The 22,407-nt window shown below is 38.3% G+C and overlaps 1 protein-coding gene across 6 annotated transcripts in view; it reads right to left on the bottom strand.

Annotated features, from left to right (window-relative positions):
- JADE2 (jade family PHD finger 2) overlaps nt 1-22,407 on the bottom strand; it is a 203,803-nt gene that overhangs the window by 176,375 nt on the left and 5,021 nt on the right. For 4 of the 6 annotated variants that reach the window (XM_074290907.1, XM_074290908.1, XM_074290902.1 and 1 more), the window contains exons 2-3: nt 8,811-8,868; nt 4,865-4,950 (exon numbers count right to left, since the gene is read on the bottom strand). In XM_074290907.1, coding sequence (XP_074147008.1) covers nt 4,865-4,950; nt 8,811-8,868 — 144 coding nt within the window. Of the gene's footprint in view, nt 1-4,864; nt 4,951-8,810; nt 8,869-9,309; nt 9,406-21,658; nt 21,766-22,407 lie in introns of all 6 variants that reach the window. The other 2 variants (XM_074290903.1, XM_074290905.1) reach the window with 2 other exon arrangements.

The following is a 22,407-nucleotide window of genomic DNA, read 5'->3' on the forward strand; positions in this document are numbered from 1 at the left end:
GACATTTGCTCATCTCCCATTACTGTGGTGGCTGGCCTGTCTTCATTTCCCCACAGAGACTAAGGCTTGTCTGAAAGCCTCCAGAAAGCTAGCCCAGGCCTAGGCAAAGGAGAAAGACTGTGAAGGAGATAACAAAAGAATTTGGACTTTATCCCTGGCTATTCTTGTGTGATTACTCTGCTGAAAGGAAGACTGGTCCCAAGACCTACAGAATGCTAAACCAGAACATTACAATTCACAATCCCATCACATGATATTTTCTCCAGGAGCTAGTTCTTAGATCTTTCTTTCCTTTTCATCTTTAATTTTTCCTTATCTATAGTCTTCCTATATTGCCTACAGGCATGCACAGGCTTAACAATTAAATTAGCTTAACAATTAAAAAACATCCTTCCCTTTAGAATGTTATCCTTTTAAGCTATCATCTTATTTTCCCTTTTACTAGATTCCCTGCCTCTACTTCTGTATTCTTCCACTTACTTTTAAACCTTACAAATTTGGCTTTGGATTCTTTTCCTGACAGAAACTCTTCTCCCCAAAAGTTATCAACAATCTTTTAATAGCTAAATTCCAAACCCTTTTCTCAGTCTTAATTCTCCTTTTTGATACTGTTATCCCCATAATTAATGTTCCTTCCCCTAGATTCTTAATTCTCCTATCAATCTGAATGCTTGCTCTTTCTCCCTTAAAAACCACACCTGCTCCCATGAATAAATAACAACAAAACACTTCATCTAAACCTAATCTCTTTACTAGAATTCTTCCTAGATGTCCACCAGACCTGGAATCCTTAAACCTTTTCCATCTGCAACTCTTTTTTTGCCAAAGAAATGCTTACATGACCCCACATATATAAAATTCAAATATATAATACAAATTAAAACATTTGCTGATAATAAATCATAATTTCATGGTCTCTACATTAAGTTCCAACCCATAGAATTATGAATTACAGTTTAAGCAGCTGGGCCCTTGACATTTGAAATTCAAGGGAGAACTTTCTAATTCCACTATGAGCATCTCTGCCTCTTCCTATGCACCCAAATTCCTAAACTTGCAATCATTCTCTTTTAATGACTCATATTTAACTAGTTGCCAAGTCATGTCCATTCATTTTATTTACCCTCCTTTCAGTCTTGTTGAGGGTCTCCTCACCTCTCACCCAGGTAGCATTGTAGACCATTTCAAAGGCTCTATTTCTAGTCTTTCCCCTCTCCAACCTGTCTTCTACATAGCTGCCAAAATAATCTTCCTCAACCACATACATGGGCATGTCCTTGTCCTGTTCAAAAACCATCAGTGGCTCCTCCATTGTCCTCAGCCTGGCAGAGAAGTTTGGATCTCACAATCCAACTATCAGCTTTCTCCCACACTTTTCTATCCCTCTTCTTCAAGCACTCTAGGCTGTAGTAAAACTGGATTCTCAGCTGTCACTTCCATGACTATCCTATGTCCCTTCCTTATCTTTGCTCCTTCAATTCAAGAAATTTTCTCTGACTCCTTGCCTTATTGTTCTAGGCAGCCAGGTGGCACAGTACATTGGTCCTGGAGTCAAGAAAACCTTCCTTCTTTTTTGGAGGGGATGATCAAGGATGAGGGGTAGCTAGATGGTGCAGTTGATAGAACACCAGCCCTGCAATCAAGACCTGAGTTCAAATGTGGCCTCAGACATTAGCTGTGTGACCTTGCACAAATCACTTAACGTTGAAAAGAGGAAAAATAAAAAAAAGAACCTGAGTTCAAATATAACTGCACAGATTTGCTAGCTCTCTGGTCATGGGAAAGTCACTTAACTTGCTTCAGTTTCCTCAACTGTAAAATGGGAAAATAATAGCATAGCATGTACCTCTCAGGGTTGTTGTGAGAATCAAAGGAGAGTATGTTTGTAAAGGCACAGGGCCTAGCACATAGTAGGTGCCATAGAAATGTTTATTACTTCTCCTCCCCTACCTTAAAGTAACTTGGAGAATACTTATCTGCATGAATAATCTTAAATCCTCCATGTTTGTTTTGCATAAAATAGGTAACTAATAAGATCATAAGATTTAGATTTACAAGAAACCTTAGATAAATGCTTATAGAATTAAACTGAAACCATTCATATAAAACATAATAAAATCTTTCTGTAGGCAGAGACCAGCACCCACCTCACATAGGCTACTCAGCTGTATCAGCTTTTACTGAAAGGAGCTGGTCTGTGGTGGGGGGTGATGGTGCATGTTATACCAGGCCTCTGCTGCAGTTAGGAAAAATTAGCATTGCTTGCATATAATTGGCACATGCCCACACAGACCCATGCTTATTCTCAGGCAATTTTCACATTAAAATGTCATTCACTGCTCCCCTATAGGCTGTTATGTCTCTATTTTTCTCATGTTTTTCTTGGCTCCCTATCACCCTCCCACTATCTCTGGCCCACCATAAGTTATAGAGAAGAAAAAGGAGAGGCTAGATGTAGGGGAATGGTGGGTGGTAGTGAACAATTTAGGGGAAGAACTGTCTCAGAAGGCTCAGTTCCCCCCACTCCTATCCCTTTTCATCAGCTTTCCACCAATAAATACTGACATGCTTTTCAGCACTGTGCTAGGTAAGATTTTCACACAGGTCTGAAGGAACAGTTGCAATTATTGCACAATAAAGGTATTCATATCTCCAAATTACCTGGAAAAATGTGTCTCCTGGTGTAGATCTGGAGTTGAGTAAGAAAAATGTGGAGGAAGAAGCTTCTAGACAGCACAAACTATGACTAAGACTAGGAAAATCAACCTAGGGACTTGGGCTAAGAACATCATAGCTATTAGGACAAAAAAAAAAAATCTTTTGATTTTGAAATCATAAGCTCTAGATCGGAATCCTAGTTCCTTCATTTTCACCTGTGACTTTTGAGCCTCAGTTTACTCATCTTATCCAGTTCCATTACTTACCTCACAGGGCTGTAGTAAAAACCAAATGAAATAATATACAGGAAGATGCTTTGTCATCCGGAAAGCACTACATAAAAATGAGCTGTTATTATAATACTTCTGAATACTTCCCCCCTCCCCCCATTACTGCCACAGGGAAAATCTAGCTTTTTCTCTCACAATGATTTTGGGAGAGCTGGTTGAAGTCTTTCCCTGGAGAGTACAGAGCCTAAGATGTTAAATTACTAATATTTAATATTTACATACCATCTTAAGGTTTACAAAGTGTTTTACAGTGAAAAAAGCATTGGCTTTGGGATTCAAATACCTGTGTTCAAATCCCAACTCTGACATTTACTACCTATATGAGTTTGGGCAAGTTATACAACTTCCCTGGGCCTCAGTTTCCTTATCTGTAATGTGAAGGGGTTGGACTAGTTGGCTTCTGAGATTCCTGGGAGTTTTGGATCTAAGATGCTATTTTCTCATTCTCTGTGATTTTACAAATAAAAGACTCAGGGACTGGCCCACAGTCACAGAGCTAGGAAGTATTTTGAGAAGGGATTTGAAATACCACTGATACATCCCATTGGCTCCCCATGACCAGGTAGATATGGAAGGGAGAAAATACTAATACTAAATCTTCAAAAAAGGAAGTAGGTCAAGTTCTAGACTTAGAAAAAAGAAGGCCTAAGTTAAATCTTAGCTTTGTGATCATGACAAGTAAACATCTCTTAGACTCAATTTTCTTTTATGTAAAAAATGGATAACATCAATTAAAAAGTGTCAAGGCTCAGATGGGATCACATTCATTTCAAGTGCTGTGTAACCTTGATGATAGGGACCTCTGATATATAGTCAAAAGCTAAAGCTCAGAAGATATTCTCCTTTCTCATTCCCCCCCCCCCATACTAACAATCTATCACCCAAAAAAATATAAGTCCAGTCAAAGTGGGAGAGACTTCTAGCTTTCTTCAGAACCAGTCTCAACCTCCCCTTTTAGGCATTCTCCAGTCTCAGTGGGATGATATCGAAGCAAGCAAGGCATGAACCCTTTTTTGGATTAACTAAGTTTATTTTACTAATTCTGTACTGGGAATCAAGATCTGGGTCCTAGTCCAGGCTCTAGTACTGACTTAACACGCATCTTTGTGTAAGTCCATTTTTTACTCAGAGACTCAGTTTCTTCATCTGTCAGATAAGAAAGATGATCTTTAAAGTCTCTCAGATGTAATGTATTATGAGACTTCCTTCCTGATTCTTCTCCCTCTGGCTGAAAATGTGACTTTTTTTTTTTTTAATAAAAAATTGTATGTCTAGTCTAAGGGGTCTCCTTAAAGTACCCTTTCTGTTTTTGTGCCACTTAAGTTAGACTTAAGTTAACTCTTCTCTCCTACTTACCTTGAAAATACTTGAATATGGTTGGAAAGGCACCCAGAGGTCATCTAGGCCAAACCCTTCTTTCTATAGATGAGGGAATAAGCTTATAAAGGTTGACTTGATGAAGGTTAAATGATGGCAGAGGCAGGACCTAGGTTCTCTGACCCTAAATAGAGTTTTCAGGCCATTATGCCTGACCTCATTGGGTGCAAGATCTAAGATATTTAATCATTTAATATTTAATCAGTGCTTTCAACCACTCTGTGGGTTCTGGTAGGGCAGAAACCAAATTTTATCCTTTCTCCATATATCAACCTCCCCTCATTCCCCTCATAGCAATACTGAATGGAACATAACTCATAACAAGTGTTCTATATGGACTCGTATGAACAAAGTGTCTTCTATGCTCCATAGGATTAATATTGACCTCTGAACTATGAAGAGTTTCTGAGTCTGCTATAAATCCACACTTTTTCTCGTGATTCTTCAAGGAAAATGACCTCCTGTTCTAGCCCCAGCCACAGCTCTGGAACTGGGGAGATTTCACCCCCAGGAAACTGCAAGAAGGAAATCAGACACACCTCTGATGGCTTCTTCTCTTTTTGCTTGGGCAAACTGGGCTTGTTGGTGGGAATCTTGGAACATCTTGAATTGGAGGTGATGTGACCTAGAAAGAAGGAATAGAGAAGGTTATCCACCCAGATGCCTCCCAGCACAGAAGACCTGGAAAGCTTCTTGAGGGCCCCAGACCACCTGGAAGACCAAATCATCGACTCTGGACAAAAAGAACCCTGTAATCCCAACCTTAGCTACAGCAATGACCTTTTAGGAGTAGACCAAATAAAGTGTATGTGAAAGTTGCCTAAAAATTAAAATTTAAACCAAGTTAAACAGCAATTTGTTTCCATGGAATAATAGACTAATTTTGAGGAAACCAGGGAAGCAGCAATCAACCAAAATGTCTAAGTAAGCTACTGGAAACTCTGAACTTCTTGTGGATAACTAGATACCACAAAGACATGGAAAGAAATGGGATCTTGGGTGGAGGTCAATTGAGTCTTAAATGATGTATATATTCCTCTGATCTGTAAAATTAAGATTCAGGAAACACTGTATCTCATGTCTTTCTTCCCACCAACACTTTCAGTTATTTAAGAGGACAGCTAGAGATCCAAGAAACCTAAGGTCCTCTATTCACTCTCAGTCTTCTCCATGATTGTCTGAAGGACTTTTTCCCATTACATGTTTTCTCATCTATGAAACAGAAATGTTGAATTTGCCCTTTAGTTGTTTCGAAACTGATCAGAAGGATAGGGTTAAAAACTGGATACAGCTTTCAAATATGAATTAGAAGGTATAACTTTAGGATCACATCCAGACATTGGGGAATTTTGCTAGGTCCAACTACAAGTGTCAGCTTTAATGTGGCAGCAGGCAATCACTAAGTCTAAAATGTCATCACACAGTGGAAATGTACATTGTGACAAAGAGGCTCCTGGAAATAGCTGAACAGTCCTATTCTTTTATTTTAAAGTCAAGAGAGGAACCTAAACATTTATGGAAGAGAGAAGACTTTGAGAGGAGAGAAAAACATTTAGAAAAGAACCTACTTGTAGCTATCCAACCTCCTGAACAATATTATGTGAGAACCTTTACAACTTCTCCATTCAGAAATTTCTTATCTTCCCATAATCCACTCTAAGAGTATTAAAAAAAAAAAAAAAAAAAAAAAAAAACACCCAAACCAAACCAAATAATAAAATGTTTCCACTTACTTTCCCAGAACCAAGTTCCTACCACAGGACAAAAAGCTCTTACCTCCTAAAACAATACTCCTTTTTCAACTAAATAAAGCCATCAAAAAAGATCAAAGTTTTATTTACAATTATAACCAGTTACAGTGATAGGAGGGAGAAGTTTTTCTTCATTCAGTTTGAATATCAAAGTCTATTGGTGATAAAGGTTCTGAGGCTTCAGATTATCACTGGCTCAAACTCACTTAGCTTTCCATTTTAGGAAAAGAGAATTTGGCTTTTGGCCAAAGGGGCAGATAACATTTCCAGAGCTAAAAGTCCCCTTAGTTTATTTGTTGCAAATACCAACCAGATCAAAAAAAAAAAAAGGCAATTAGAAGAGCAGTAAATGACCTAACTTCACCAAGCAGAGTGAGAGATTGGCCTAAATTCCCCCCATCTAGTCCAAGGCTCCCTTGGTCATTTCAAGCTACCACAGTCCTGCTAATGCAGTACTCTGAGGGACAGAGGACCAGTGCACAATGCCAGATAAAGCCTACCTTGTGCAAAAAGTGTAGGCTCCCCTCAACCTAAGTGCTACCATTCCTTAACACTCTTTTCCATTATCCATCTGTATAGTTTCACTACTTCTCACATTCTTTAGTCCTCTTCACCTTTTTATAAGTAACTTGCTCATATCTGGAAAAAATTCTCCCAAGCCCTCATTTCAAGGCCAGAATTCTGCCTTCATTGGAAACTGATATCTGTGTTTCTTCAAGTTTGTGTGTGTGTGTGTGTGTGTGTGTGTGTGTGTGTGTCTTGTAGTGCAGTATAGTATGTTTCCCTTGTTATAATGTAAACTCTTCAACAGGGACTATGTTCCCTTTTCAACTTTGTGTACCCAATACGCACTTCACAGGGCTTCTATGGATTCAATTATCATCTTTCTGTTGATGATTCTCAAATCTACTTCTCCAGCCCTGACCTCTCCCCAGATCTCCATTCTCACATTTTTTTAGTATCTTATTAAACTGCAGTTTAGGTCTCTCTGCCTTCAGTCTCTCCACAATCCAATCCATATTCCACTCAGCTATCCAAATCCAGGTCACCTCAACTCCCCCTACCCTTTCCTCATTAAACTCCAGGGGCTCTAGTCTTCCCCAAGATCAAAATCTTAACTTGACTTTTAAAGCTTTTATATCTTGCCTCTTCTCGCCTGGCCTCTAAACTTTTCCAGTTGTTGATCTGTTGGCTGACCTGGGCCAGAAAGGAATACAGGTTCTTTAGATCAAGAAACAAACAGTCTAATCATAGGTGGGAAATGAGGGGGAGAGGAGGAAGAGGAAGAATTTTAACCTAGAAAGTGAGAACAGCAGGGGTATTCTTTCCTGCAAGTGAATGCATCTTCCATAAGTACAACTTTTATTTATTTATAACAACAATGCCCCAAAGCCTTCCTCTAAACACATTTCTCTTGACTAGCAAATTCCAAGACCAAGGTCATCTGTGAGCTGGACACTCAAAGGAATGGTGATGTGTAAAGGGTTCATTATTAGAAGCTCCAATGAATCCTAGTCCTCCCTCTCTCACATGCTTCAGATGACACTGGACAAAGAGCTTTAACTTTCAGCCTGTTTCATCATCTATAATAATAACAGTTGATACCTGCCTTTAGAGCTAGAAGGTGTAGAGGCTAAGTCCTAATTTTATAGAAGAGATTAGTGAGGCTCAAAACAAACAAACAAATAAAGTAAGTTTCTAGTCTCAGGCTGTAAACACAGTGAGTGGAAGATTAAAGGGTAGAATGCAGATTCCTGACCTTTTACCATTGTAAGAACTGAGTAAATGAGGAGATACTCTATAAGGATGAAGCTCAATATATAAATAAATAAATAAGTCAAGGAGAATTATTGTTGTCATGTGATTTTAAAAGATTTCCAATCACTACTGTAGACTAATCATGGGATTCTCCCGTGACAGCTGATATCTAGCACAATATACCAAAATGGCTTATTTTTGACAACATGAAACTGTTGGTAGGAAAATCTCTGATTTTGTTCTATGATTGATTAGGCCTCAGTTTTTCTTTTCTGTGAATGTAAGGGTTTTATTACTTTCTGTTTGTGATACTACATATCTAAAAAAGGAATCTATTAAGTGCTTTGAGCTGCAGAATTTCTATCAACTATTCATTCCCTAACTCAGTCCAGATAACTTTCTGGGGTGCAGAAAAGTCTATGATCCTTAGTTTTCACCAAAGGTCAGCATAATTCAACATAACCTCCTCCATAAAGTCTTTTCCTGCTTTTCTCTCCTTCCAAGTACTAGTGCCTTTCCCTCTATAAAATCACCATGTATACTCATCATCTCTCCCCATAGAATGTAAGATCCTTGAGCAGGGGGACTTTTCTATTCTATATATATTCCCTAGCATAGAATTGGTGCTAAATAAATGCTTATTGATCCCACCTCACTTTTCTCCCCTTCCCCCTTGTTCCTTCCTCCCTTATACCCTTCCCCAAGTCTCCCTACTGGAAGCTTAGACATGCTGGTTCTATAAGGTGTTCTACCCTTAAACTTGGGTATCCAGAACATAGTATAAACTGATAGACATCCCTGAGGAGAGAGTCCAATTGTTTTTTTAAACTTCTCCAAAATACTGAAGCCCATGTATAATTTACAGCAAAGTAACCTCCCAGCAAGGGCAATTTCACCTCCACCCCCAACAAAGTAATTATTCAAATGCTTTCCCAATTTAAGGTGAATAGCTTTGTTATCATATTAAAGGTCTTACTGTCAGTGGTGTCAGAGTTATCACTACTGATGGAGTATTTTCGCCTCTTTTCTTCCATCTGAAAAAAAAAAAAAAAAAAGTGAACATTATACTCATTGGTCAGGGAACTCATTATAGAAGCAAATCACTGTTATCTCTGGATATCAGCACATCCCCCCAAAACCTACAAATACTCACTTCTCAGGCATTTAAAACAAGTTCAAAACAAATCCACCCTCAAGTCCCAAGAGGAAAGGGGGAAGGCTTTGGTTTTAAAATTTAAAGCTAAAGGGTGGGCAAAACAGGGCCAGCATTTCCCATCCTCATTTCTTTCCCATACAAAATTTTATCCAGGTGAAATATCTAGTAGGGACAGAGAGAAGTCTCATACCAGGAGCCAAGATGGCAGAAGAGGAAGGGAAGAGAAGTGGGGAACTCCTTTAAGCATGCAGAGCCAAGTTTCTTAGGCACCTGTGGCCTTGGAAACCTTCTGAACCATCCAGCCAACCAGCTGTTGTACCTGGGAAAGAACAGCAGCAGCAGTGTGGCCAGGTTTTGTGGCAGACCTTTAGGAGGGTACCTAGTCTCCCAGGCAAGACAAGCAAACGAGGTCCAGCTAGAGGAGTGAGAAGGAAAGCAGCTTTAAGAGAGTTCTTTTATCTTGGGAAAGGAAGGGAACTGTTTACATTACAAAGGTATTCTTTCCTCTAGTTTCATTCATTCATTAACATGTGTAAAGGCCCAGGAAGGAATCCAGGATGGGATTCTAGCCTTGGGAAAGGAAATTATAATAACTAAAATTATTTTTTGTTTTAAGGTTTGTAAAAAGATATATATATATGTAATATAACATATACAATAATATATGTACATATATATAAAATCTCAACTGATCTTCATAACAATCAGATATCATTACCATTTTCAGATGAGCCAAACTGAGGCCTAAAGAGATTAAGTCTTTCCCAGACTCACACAGTATCTACAAGCAGGAATCAAATTCGGGTTCACTGAACAACTCTTCAAATTTCATGAAATGGCTCCAAGAAAGCTAACCCCATGGTTAAATCTGAACCAAAGGAAGAGATTTAGTGGTACCATGATGACCTTTTGTCAATGACACAGAGAGGTTGGCCACTGAAGTCTTTTCCAACTATAATATTCGGTGACAACTGATCAAAGACTGCTTTACCCATTCATTTAACAAATACTTAACAAAAACTACTACAACTTACTATGAATGCACAAAGATTCAATGGAAACTAGATTAATATGCTCAATGAAATTATATTGGAAAAGAAATTCATAATAGTAATGATCCACTAGGGGAAAAGTGGATGAAAAATGCCTATTACCTAGGCTATAATATGCAACAGAACAGAGAAACTAAATTTCTGCCCCTCAGTATGTATATCTTGAACAATTATTGTATATGAACAATGAGAGAGATAAAGAGTTAAAAGGAAGAAGGCCAGGAAGAATGCCTTTGGAAAATTACAACTTTTTTTTTGCTGATTCCAAACAAAAATACATCTTTTAAATGTCAACATCCTTTAATGGGGTTGGCACGACAGTAGCACCTGACACACTACTACCTCATGTGAACTGAAAATGAAGATCACTTGGAGGAGACAATGAAATTTATAAGTACATTGCAATCACAAACAGAATTACTTATGAAAGTAATGGATGTCATCAGAAAAAGAATGAAATAGGCAGGATTGTTACAGGATAAAAGCAAGAAATAATCAATGTTTGCTCCCAATTATCCTTTCATATCTTCTTAATGTCAAGATAAAGCATGTGGGAATCCCTACACATTGGGATGAATAAACAGATGGGAAGACATGGACAAGAATGGTACAGAATTAATAAACATGGATGATCTGTATTTTGGGAAGAAATATTAAAATCCCATGATCTGATAGAATCACAGATCCATCTGGGTATTTGAGCTATATTTTAATGAAGAATGGGGTACAAAAGAGGCACAAGGGAAAGCAATGGAAAGTCAGTTTATTTCTATTGTGCAGATGTTCTTTTAATGCATGAATTCCAAACAGTCTCCTTCTCCACTATGACAAAGCTACCTCACTTGAAAGATGATTAGGCAGATACTGGCTCAACATGAGACAATGCTGATGGGACTTGCTGGGATTTACCTTGACCTAATGTCAAGTAGCATGAAAGTTTAACCACTAAACTAATTTGGCCAAAAAATACTTCATTAAAAAAAGGTGACTTCACAGAGAACCAAGTAACCAAGGAAATACAAGGAGATATCTGGAAATCTGAAGCAAGGTGTATAAATATAATTACACAAAGACATTTCTCCTTCTGAATCAGCCCTTGATGCTGTTTGCTTTTCTTTACATTAGGAGGTGGCAAAAGCTAGTTAAAAGGCGCTAAAGAAAGGCCGGAAGCCCTATCATAAATACTCTGAGGCTTTTCTTAGGTGCCTCTGGTGACTTAAGTGGGTAGCACAGCAGCCAGACAGTGAGCCCCAGGAGCCAGACACAATAGTAAACCAAGGAAACTACTAAAGATAAAGGACTGAGCATCTGGATCCCAGCAAGCACAAGAGGCCAAGAGAATTTTGCAAATGTGCTTTGTCTTTCCACCAGTACTAACTTAGCACCTACAAGGGCTTAAAGTGCAAATTGGTCTCTATCACAGAAAGGGCAGTCACAAGACTTCTCTCCTTTGGGATCTGAAACAAAGAGGCAACAGGACAGAATTCTAGCTGTATGAGGAGGTTGGAGAGTAAATGAACAAGATCCCAAAAAGAAAGAAAAAATTACTAACAATGTCCCAGTCACAATGCAAAGCCCTAGGATACAAAAATAAAAAAGACCACAAAATGTTTCGATTTTAATAAGAAATCATCCAGTGAAAGGTGTTTTGATTTGGAAAGACCTAAGAAAGGGAAATGGGACAAGAGGCCTTTTTAAGAAGCAACCAGAATTGATTATTATTACATTTACTAGGGCCAGAAGTGGGAAGAAGAGAAAATGTTCTCTAGAAAGAACGTGGTATGGTCTAGGGACAGGGATAAAGGGATGTTTCAATAAAAACAGTAAAGATTTCAAGACTAGAGTTTTAAAGTGACTTCGATGAACTATTTAAAGCTAAGTAATAAGTTTAAAGCTCTTTCTGCCAAGGTGGGATCTGGGCCTTCAATGGAAGTAGCTTCTTATTCTTTAAAGAATGATATGGCCCTTTAGGTACTATTGGGAAAGAGAGTATCGGTGGTGAAAGATGACTCACTACCAAGAGGTTGCCTCACACTGTAACATAAACAAGAGGGAGATTATTGTCTTCCAGGAACTTGTATCCAGAACACAAGAACACCTTCTAGGACTTGTCAAACCTATCTATTGCTGGAGATTCATGTGAGAATAAATGATGTCACCAGAAGTAAGCGAGAAAGTATTGCTAAGGTGATAAATCCCTGGTCAAAAAAGACTTAAGAGTTTGGGATTTTTCGATGCTGCCTTGTTTGGTAGTTCTATGAAAAGAGGCAATGTGGCAAAATGGATAGAGCTGAGCTTGAAACCAGGAAAAATCTAGGTTCAAATCTTGCCTCTGACACATACTATCTGTGCTGTGTGAGTCTAGGCAAGTCATTTAACCTCTTTAACCCTAATTCTGATTCTGTAAGACTATTTAATATAGACAAGACACAGGCCTGCACTGGTAGAAAGTTTCCTCTCTCCAGCATTTGTAATAACAGTGAAATCATAGGTGTAGTCCCTATTCCTATTCCTACTACCGATTGAAATTAGGAACTTGAGAAAAGAACATCTGAGATGGGAATAATTGGCTAAGAATATGGGGTCTCAGAATAGGCTTTAGATTTTCCAAATATGGTAATGATGGACATATACCTAAGAAGAGCTAGTTTAAAAAAAAAAAAATATATGCCTGAAGTTTTGTCAATCTCATTAAGAGCTTTAAACTGAAAAAGAAAGGAAAAAATATCTCACATAAAACTGACAAACTGGCACAAAGCATGAGAAGAGGGACAGTATAATTAATGGTAAAGGATAACATAAGGCAATAAAGCCAATTGTCTCAGATATCTATATATAAATGTAAAAAAGTAAGAATAATAAATAGGTTTAAGTAGAAATCCTAATGCAATGAAGAAACTGTCACCTGTTTAGTTCCATTGTGACTTGGTAATTTAATAACTCAAAGGACCAGGTAGTGTCAGTTGACAAAGTGCATTCTCCTCCCCCCCCCCCCCAAAAGCAAAGAAAATAGAAACTATGGGATGAAAACTTTATTTCTAATTAAAATTGCAATATATACTTATTATTATTTGTATTTGAACTGCAATATCAAAATTATCACTTGCTCCTTGACTGGCTTTCACACCAAATGTCCTTGAAAAATTCCTTGTCTCTGCTTTCTCACCTCTCATTCACTTCTCAGGCTCTCACAATCTGGCTTCTGATCCTACCACTAGGCTGAATCTGGCAACCAAAAATTTCTTTAATTGTTTATCCCATGATCTTTTCTTAATACTCATTCTATTCAGCTTTCCAGTTTTTGACACAGTACCCTCTTCTCCTAGGTATTCTCTCCTCTTCTGGTTTTACTGTCAACTGATTTTTCTTAGTTCTTATCCTTTTTGATTCTTTCTTCTTTGTCTCAAACCCCCAAGCTAATATACTGAAGTCTTTTCTCTCAAAATAATATCTATGCTGATGATAAATATTCTGCTCTACTTTCTTCCCTCTACTCTAGTCTTGTATTACCAGCTATCTAACAGATATCTTTTTTTTTAACTTCTATCTTTTTTTTATTATTAATTTTTAAAATTATAACATTTTTTACATTATCTCTTGTACTCCTTTCTGTTCCGAATTTTCCCCTCCTTCCCTCCACCCCCTCCCCTAGATGGCAGGCATTCCCATACATATTAAATATCTTATAGTATATCCTAGGTACAATATATATGTGCAGAACCGAATTTTGTTGTTGTTGTTGTTGTTGCAAAGGAAGAATTGGATTTAGAAGGTAAAAATAACCTGGGGAGAAAAACAAAAAATGCAAACAGTTTACACTCATTTCCCAGTTTTTCCTTTCTGGGTGTAGCTGATTCTGTCCATCATTGATCAATTGGAACTGAATTAGATCTTCTCTATGTTGAAGATATCCACTTCCATCAGAATGCATCCTCATACAGTATTGTTGTTGAAGTGTATAATGATCTCCTATCTAACAGATATCTTAAACTCTGCTTGTCCAAAATAGATTTCCTCTCCTCCTGCTTCCCTTAACCTCTCCCTGACAAATTTCCCTATTTGGTTGAAACACTACCTAAGTTACACCATGAGACATTTTTGACTTTTCTTCTACTACCCATATCCAATCAAGTGCCAAGTTTTTTCAGTTTCTACCTCTACAATACCTTCTTACACCCATCCTCTTTCCCCCTCCTTCCCTCCTCCACTGAAACCAAATGAAAGAATTCTGATTTGATCCTGACATTCTTATTAGCTATCACCCCATCTCTCTCCACTTCATAGCTAAAGTTCTAGAGAAAGCCTGGGAGTCTCAATTCTTCTCTGCTCACTCAGTTCTAAATCCTCAGTGATATGGTTTCTAGAATCATCTTTCAACTGAAACTTCCCTTTCCAAAAATTAACAACCTTCCTTTAATTGCTAAATCCAATGCCCTCTTCACAAGCTCAATCCTTCCTGATCTCTCTGTAGAAACTGACATGGTTAATCAACTCTTTTGAATTCTCTCCTCTTTATATTTTCATGCTATTGCTCTCTTGTTTTATTATCTCTGAAGAAAAGTCATGGAGCAAATGTGATAAGCTAGCCTCAAAATATATGAAGGGCTGTTATTTAGAAGAAAAAATAAAGTTGCTCTGCTCTGTCCAGGGTAACAATCAGGGCAGGTTCTAAATGGAATGGGCTGACTCAGTGAGCTGTCCTTTGCTGGGGTCTTCAAGGCTGCATGACCTCAGGAATGATGTTTTAGGGGATTCCTGTTCAGGTATGGGACGGTCTTTCAAGTCCCTGTCAACTCTAAGATTCTGTGATTCTAAGTTCCTAAAATTTTACTCAGTCTCAAGACTTTTTGCCCAGAGATTTAACCTAAATTCAGTTTGTACCTAAATCCAGTTCCCTAAGGCTTTTTTTTTGCTCTGTCCTCAAAGAAAGTAGTACTTGGCTACTATCTTCTCAAAAATGCTCTTTCAGGTACTCCAAGCTAGTTATTAAATCATCTGCATACTCCTATCCCAATTCACACAGTACTTATTCTGGCTTCTGCCTTCCAGCAGGGAAACCACTGGATATTTTTGAAGTACTTGAGGAACATTTGTGCTATCCAAATGAAGGTGATTAAACAAAGCATATTTTGTGGTGACTTAATTAAAATAATTACTAGGCTTTGCTGGAAAGATGGCTTTTTTTGCCAGTGTTTTCCCTTTGAACACAGTTTTCCAAATACCTCTCCAACAAATCAAACTTTTTCACAACATAAGGGCTCATTCTATAAAGTCACAGAAATAGTCCATCTCTTGAGATGACACAGGATCATTTCCCTCTTTCCCTCCTCATGTTGTTCCCATTCTCTCACTCAGGGGCCAGACTTGTTCCAGTTCCTTCCCCCCCCCCCCATCCAAATCTACCCACCAATAGAATGTAAGCTAATTGAGGGCAATGACCTCAAGCAAAAGGAGGAGAAGGAGAAATGTGATGTCTGTATATACAGTAATGGAAAAGTGTCCAGCCTGAAGCAGGTAATTCATAAATGTGAACTGAAGGATTAGCTCCTAATAAACTCTGTCACAAAGAAATATTAGAAAATTTGTGATGACCTCTCTCTCTCTCTCCACATTTTTACAGGAACTAAAGCTTTACTCTAAAAGGATAAAGCTTGAGAACTGTTCATAATATAGTGGAAAAGGACAAAGACTTAGAGTATATAGTTCAAATCTAAATTCCTTGATGCTACCAATGTCCTTGGACAAACTTCTTTCTTCTACTAAGTCTTTTCTGTTGGAAGAGAGAGTTGATATCTAAGAGTGCTTGAGAAAATCTTAAAGGAAGGGTTTTTGAGCTTTCAAAAACTATAACCTCTTGGGAAAAGTCCCAAATAATTCACAGAATCACCAAAGGAACACCAAAAGTCTTTTAATTCAATCTCCCATAATCTATAATCCAAAAGAATCTTTCAGTCTCGGAAAAACTAGGTGATGACCAGCCTATTTAGAAAACTCTAACTTTAAAAAGTTCATTCTCCTATCCAGTCTATATTTTGCGTCCCTATGACATCTATCCATTAGTCATAGTTCTCCCTTCTGAAGCCAGAGTCTCTTCCTTTTTCCACATAATCTTTGAGATGTGGGCAAACAGCTCGATTTTCTCTATCTCCTCCAAACTGAAATTCCCAGTTCCTCCAAATGCTTTTTGTCTGCTTTGGTTAGAGGTCTCTTATTGATAGACAGCCTCTGCTGAACAGCTGAGGCTGTCCTGGTAGGTCAAGTTTGTCAATATTCTTCTAATAATGTGAAGTAACTAGAATCCTGTTTTGTGGCAAACATTAATAGGGCAAACAAAGTCTGTCTACATGTTTGTGGCTAAGCCTCAATGAGAAGTAGCATGTTGTGTGATACAAAGCAAAGTATGCTTGGAACTCTGGCTATCTTGGACACAGGGAAGTATACTCCCTAGGGAAGTCAATTAACCTCTCAGTGCTCCAGGCAGCTCTAAAACTGTAAGTTACTGAGAAGGGGCTGATTTAAGTAGGTAGATGGTATTTCTTCACTTGAAAGATCTTGCTATTAAGGAAAATCACAGGTCCTATTCCTACCACTATCCATCTATATTTAACTATAAGGACTATTTCATCTTTGTCTTTTTATCACCAGGACATAAGAGTGCCTGACATGAGATAGCATTTAATAAGTGATTGTTGATAGATTTCATTAGAATCAAATGCACACTCACACATAATTATGTAGAGATAGAAATAAATATTTCTGCTTATTGGACTTTTAAGAATCCTTCAAAGTGAAAAATATATAAGCACATTAAGTTGCCTTGTAGCTCCTGCTGTCTAGAGTATTCCTTTTTCTATAATACAGAATGCAAAGAAAGTTCTGGGCTACCTGCCCTGAGTATCTAGAAAGCTGTGATTTGGTCTTTCTGCCATGAACTCGCTTATCATGTTGCCTTGTCCTTCCTTCTTAGGACTTCCCTTTCTTCATTTTTATAAAGTTGAACTTAATTCCTGGTGTAACAGATGTACTTATGGATCTCAAGTCTGAGGGCATGGATACACTAGCTCTAGCACTCACTAATTTTCAGAATATAGGTAATTCTGAATCTTCTTGAATCTCAGTTTATTCATCTATAAAATGTAGAGACTGGACTAAATGACCTCTGACATCTCTTCTAGCTCTAAAATTATGATCCTATGTCTCAGTTTTGATAGTGTAGATTTTTCCTGCCTGACACCATCAGAAACACTACAGAACCCATATTTCCATTTGAGCTTAGTGGCATACTGAAAAGTGCTGAGTTGTGCTGTTCTCTGCATCCCCTTAAGAAAGACCTCAAGGTAGCCCTCTATCCTCCGTGGCTCACTATGGGCTCCCTGCCTGGTTCAAGAGAAGGGGCCACAGCAGGGATATGATGAGCAAGTCTGAATCTCCTCTTGTTTTCCTAGATCTTGCCACATTTCTGTAGCAGGCTTCCAAATATTTTCTATTTGCTTTTATTTGGTCAAGTTCTTGGCTAATTATCAATATCAGCTAAGTAACAGGGCTACAATTTGGAGGCAGATGTTTTCATGGCAGAATAGTCATGGCCACCACAGGCTGCCCATCTTAGCTGGAGCCCCTTTTGTGAACTTCGGCTTTTCTAAAATATTTACAGTTGCCATCAGATGCTCAACTCCCAGCCCTTTAAAGGCTGTTCCCCAAATAAACTCAAACACCTACCCACAAATATAATCATGAACACCCTCCAGTAGACTGTACTAACATAAGCCTTTCAGACCTTAGATGTTAACACTAGATTGTGGTTGGTGCTCCCCCCCTTCCTAAACACATTAAAATGACCCCAAATTCAGGCTTCCCTCTTTTTCCTCCCTATGGGTCAGGGTGCGGGTTGGATGCCTTCCATGAAATTTGGAGCAATGTCTGACTTTCTTTTTAAAATAAAGCCACTTGAGAAGATAATCTTCAATTCCAAACACAATCTTTTAAAAAAGAAAACAAAGTCTTCTCCCTGACTATACCATGATGCTAATACAATTTAATGATATTTTGCCTGGACAGACCTGCTCTAGGACATCTTATATGATAAGAAAGATGGAATTATACAGAAAATAAGATCTGTACATTCTTAAACCACTTTAAGATAGGGGTCAGAGACCCCAATCTTTCATATGCCTCATTAACTCTAATGTCTTCCTGGAGACAATAATTGCAGCTTAGAAAACTGGTTTAGTAAACAAACAGTTATAAAACAGTGTCTCTGAACATCTCTTGATCTTGTCTCTATATTTTTAGGCTTTGCTGAAGATTCTGGATCTATCCTACTCCCCTCTCCCTTTCCCCACCCCCCATCTCAGACTCAATTTCAAAACAGGCAAGAAAGCTTCTTTTCTATCTGCTACTAGGAGAGGAAAAACACACAGATAGGAAAAAGTGCATTCTCAAGTTAACTGGTGACTTTCAAGCCACAGGTCATTTAATCCTATTTAAAGTCACTTAGAGCCCCCAAATCTCCTGAAGTACTACAGACCAGAGTTGAACCCAACTCAGGTGTTTCCATCCCTCTTGGATCAAGGTCAAAATGAAGTTATTTGGCTTTCTGACACAATACTCTGAAGCCAACAAGCAAATTTTATGTATCAATGCCCAAAGTCCCATTTAAGTAAAGTCTTCCTCATCTAAGAGCTCTTTGAACAATCTCTGCTCCTTAGTGTCACTGGAGTTTAGGAAGTAAACGTGGACTACTTGGCAGTCTTATAAACTCAGTTTGAGGAGTCTTCAGAAGTCATCTGGGCCAATCCCATACTGGACAGAATTTTCCCTCCAACTCCTGTGAAGTCCTCCAGTGGGGAGGCACTCATTCCATTCACAAGCGGTTCATTTCACTTCTGACTGACTCTATTAGGAAATGTTTCCTTATACATTTCAAAACCAGCCTTTCTTCAATTCCATTTACTATTTCTGATTCTGGTCCACAGGACCAACCACATTACAGAACAAATGCAAACCCTCTTTGACACAACCTGCCCTTCAAATACCTGAAGACAATGATTAAGTTCTCCACTCCCTTTTCCATACAACCCCCACTTCCTTCAAGTGATCCCCATGTGGCACAGGTCTTCAGTATTTTCACTATCTTTTTCACTCATCTCTGGAAGCACTCTAGCTTGTCAATTTTCTTCCTAAAGTTTGGCACCCAGATCCAGACACAATGCTCCAGATATGGTCTGAGACAGAGAACGACAGGATTAGCGCTTTCCTGAATCTGGAAACAGCCACCTGTCAGCTTTTCTTGCAAGGGAAAAATCTCAGTTCTTCTAACTATGGAGGATCCCAAGGCAAGCAATGTGTAAGCATGTTTGACACTGGTGAAGGGGTGAGGAGACTTATTTATCATGAGTTAGCATGCTTTTGGACTGGATCTAACATTTCATTAGTGGTGCACTAGAATCTCTAATACAGTAAGTGCCTTCTATATATGACTCCACCTCTGAATCTTAAGATATCTTCCTGAGAACCTGAGAAGTTAAGCCCAAGGTCGAAGAACCAGGGTGTGTTGCAGACAGGGCTTAAACAAAGGTCTTTCTGGACTCTTAGGCTCTCTCCACCTAATATATCAAGTTAAGATTCTTTAGGAATCAGATATTCATCAATGACAGATTCAACTCCTTTCAGCATGATTTTATTGTGAAAGATGTTTAACTGTATTTTAATTCCTTGAAGATGGTAACTCTCCTTTAATGGGAATATCCATAATTTTGTCATTCATAGCTGAAACTTTGACATTTGTTTTCTTTTAGAGTGTAATATATGGTCCTGGACTTTACACACTTTCTAGTGTCGAACTTCACAGAATCACAGAATCTTAAAGTTGGAAGGAAATAGCTAAAAGATAGTCCAACTGTATGTGATCAATAGGAATCTTCTACAATGATCTAACAAGGAGATAGCTAGCTTCAAGATTTCCCGGACGGGATGCCTCCAGAGGCAATAAGTCAAACAACAAGTAAGCACTTACCACATGCCAGGTACTGTGTTAAAATACTAGAAGTACATAAAAACAAAAAAGTCCCTGACATCTCTAAGAACTCACATTCTGTCTATGGGTCTCTTTCTCTATGTGTGTGATATATGTATGTATGCACACACACACAGAGGCAGCCAGGTAGCATGGTACTTGATAGAGAGCTTGATCTGGAGACAGAAAAATCTGAGTTCAAATCTATTCTCAGACACAACCTGTGTGACTCTGGCAATATAATTTTTTCTTACATCAGCTTCTCCATCTATAAAATGAGGATAATTGCAGAATCTACTTCCCAGGAATGAATATTTGTAAAGTACTTTGAAAATTTTAAAGCACTATAGAAATACTAGCTAGCTCACAATTCTTCTCAATTCCCTTTAATGCTGACACCTTCTTTCTGTGAATTTTTCTTCAATTTATCCTCTAAATATCTAATTTATACATAATCATTTGTAAATTGTAAGCTCATCAAGGGCATGGACTACTTGTTGCCTCTCTTGGAATTCCCAGTGAATAGTGCCTGACACATAGTAGTCACTTAATTAAATGTTTGTTGACCAACTCTATGATTCTTTGGACATGTCCTAGACACTATTTTCTAGTGATAGAGAAGTAATAGTATATACCAAAACTATAAAATGTTTATAGATAGAAACTGATAACTCACCACTAATAGGAAAGAAATAATCATTGCTTTTCCCTGGACTGGTTTGGCACAATAGTAGTAAGATCTGGTCCCCCCAGTAAACAGAGATAATTGAATAAAGTAGAATGGAGGTTCAAAGTAGCATGTAGTCAATGCATGCACAATAGATGCTGAATACTGCCAAGGAGGCTTTGAAAGAGTGATGACAGGTGTGCGGCTATTTCTGTGGCTGTAGGGAAATCAGTTGGTTTGGAAAGACCCAGACAATGGAATTAGTAGCCTTGGAATTGTGAGGAAAATGGATTCTAGGCCCAGTTCAAGACCTTTACCTTGTGGAATCAGTTTATATGCTCTGGGTCCCAGTCGGATTCCCAAAAGGGTATGAGTAGCATTTTAAAAGCTCCTAAGGTAAAGTGGAGTCCTAAACATTGGTAACCACTAAATATCAAAACAGAAACACACAGGGAGAGAGAAGTCAATACCTTAAGTCTAGATGTTAGCATGATTAATGGCAAGTAGGGAGGGCTTATGAATGTGTCTGGGTCTGTTATTACTTGACACCCGTGCCAGTTACCAAATGACACCTTGCTTTTTCTCAGGTTCAATTTGTGCTTCTGTTATTGGGTACAATTTGTGACTGTGCTACTTACTGCCCATTTACTCAGGAAAATCAGAAAAGAAAAAAAGGCTCTTGGGATGAGAAAAATATTCTGGGAACATTTGGTCTGTGCTAGGCCCAAACATCACCTACTTTGCCTCTCTAAGTGCCAACAGAAACCACAGCCAAACACCCTCAAAACAAACATTTATTATTGCATTTTTCAGAGACCAAAACAAGTGCTTCCCTTTTGGAGACATTTGCAGTTAAAACTCAAAACAGCAGTAATAATTGGAGCAATTGAAATACCCAAGTAAAACAAAAAATGTTTTTCTTTTAAATACAAACTTTCTCAATAAGTGGAGTTGGTGGGTAAGGTCATCCTCGTTCTATCACTAGCTGTATGTGTGTCTTTGAACACATCCTTTCCTTTCTCTGGTCCCCATTTTCTTCATCTGAAAAATGAAGAGAGAGAGCATTCAGGATTACTTTTGTTCTGCTCTCAATTGGAAAATCTAGATTTTCCTAACAAATAAATGGATACAATGGTATAATGAGGTAAAAATAGGCTACCTCAAGAAGAGGGCTTGCCCCTCACTGGTGGTCTTTAGGCAAAGAATGGATGACCAGGTATGTTAAAAAAAAAAGAATTATTTTTTTCTTTTTGAATCCTCAGTGCTTAGTACAGTGCCTAAAATACTGCAGGGATTAATAAATGTTCACTGATTGGTATGAATAAGACTAGATGGTCCTCCACTCTGGGTCAGTTTACTTACATACTGACCTCAAAGTCTCTTTTTGCTGCCTTTAATCTAAATAGTAGCATTGGCACATTTCTATCCTCTCCCAGAAGTTTTATATTCATTGATTTCCCTTTATTTTTTATTCTGAGCTATCTAGTTTTCCCCACAAACCCAAACCTGAATGCTAACTAAGGCCAAAGTGGAGGAAACTTCTTACCCTAAGTATCTTAGGAACAAACCAAACAGGCCAAATTGGCAGTTGTTGCACCTGAGAACCTCAGCCAACTGTCCTACTGGGAATATTACCAGCCAGGGGGTTAATCTCATTGCCTTGCCTGTGGCTATTTACCCAGG

The sequence above is a fragment of the Sminthopsis crassicaudata genome, chromosome 2 (genome assembly GCF_048593235.1).
Source record: "Sminthopsis crassicaudata isolate SCR6 chromosome 2, ASM4859323v1, whole genome shotgun sequence".
In the NCBI taxonomy this organism is placed as follows: Eukaryota; Metazoa; Chordata; class Mammalia; order Dasyuromorphia; family Dasyuridae; genus Sminthopsis; species Sminthopsis crassicaudata.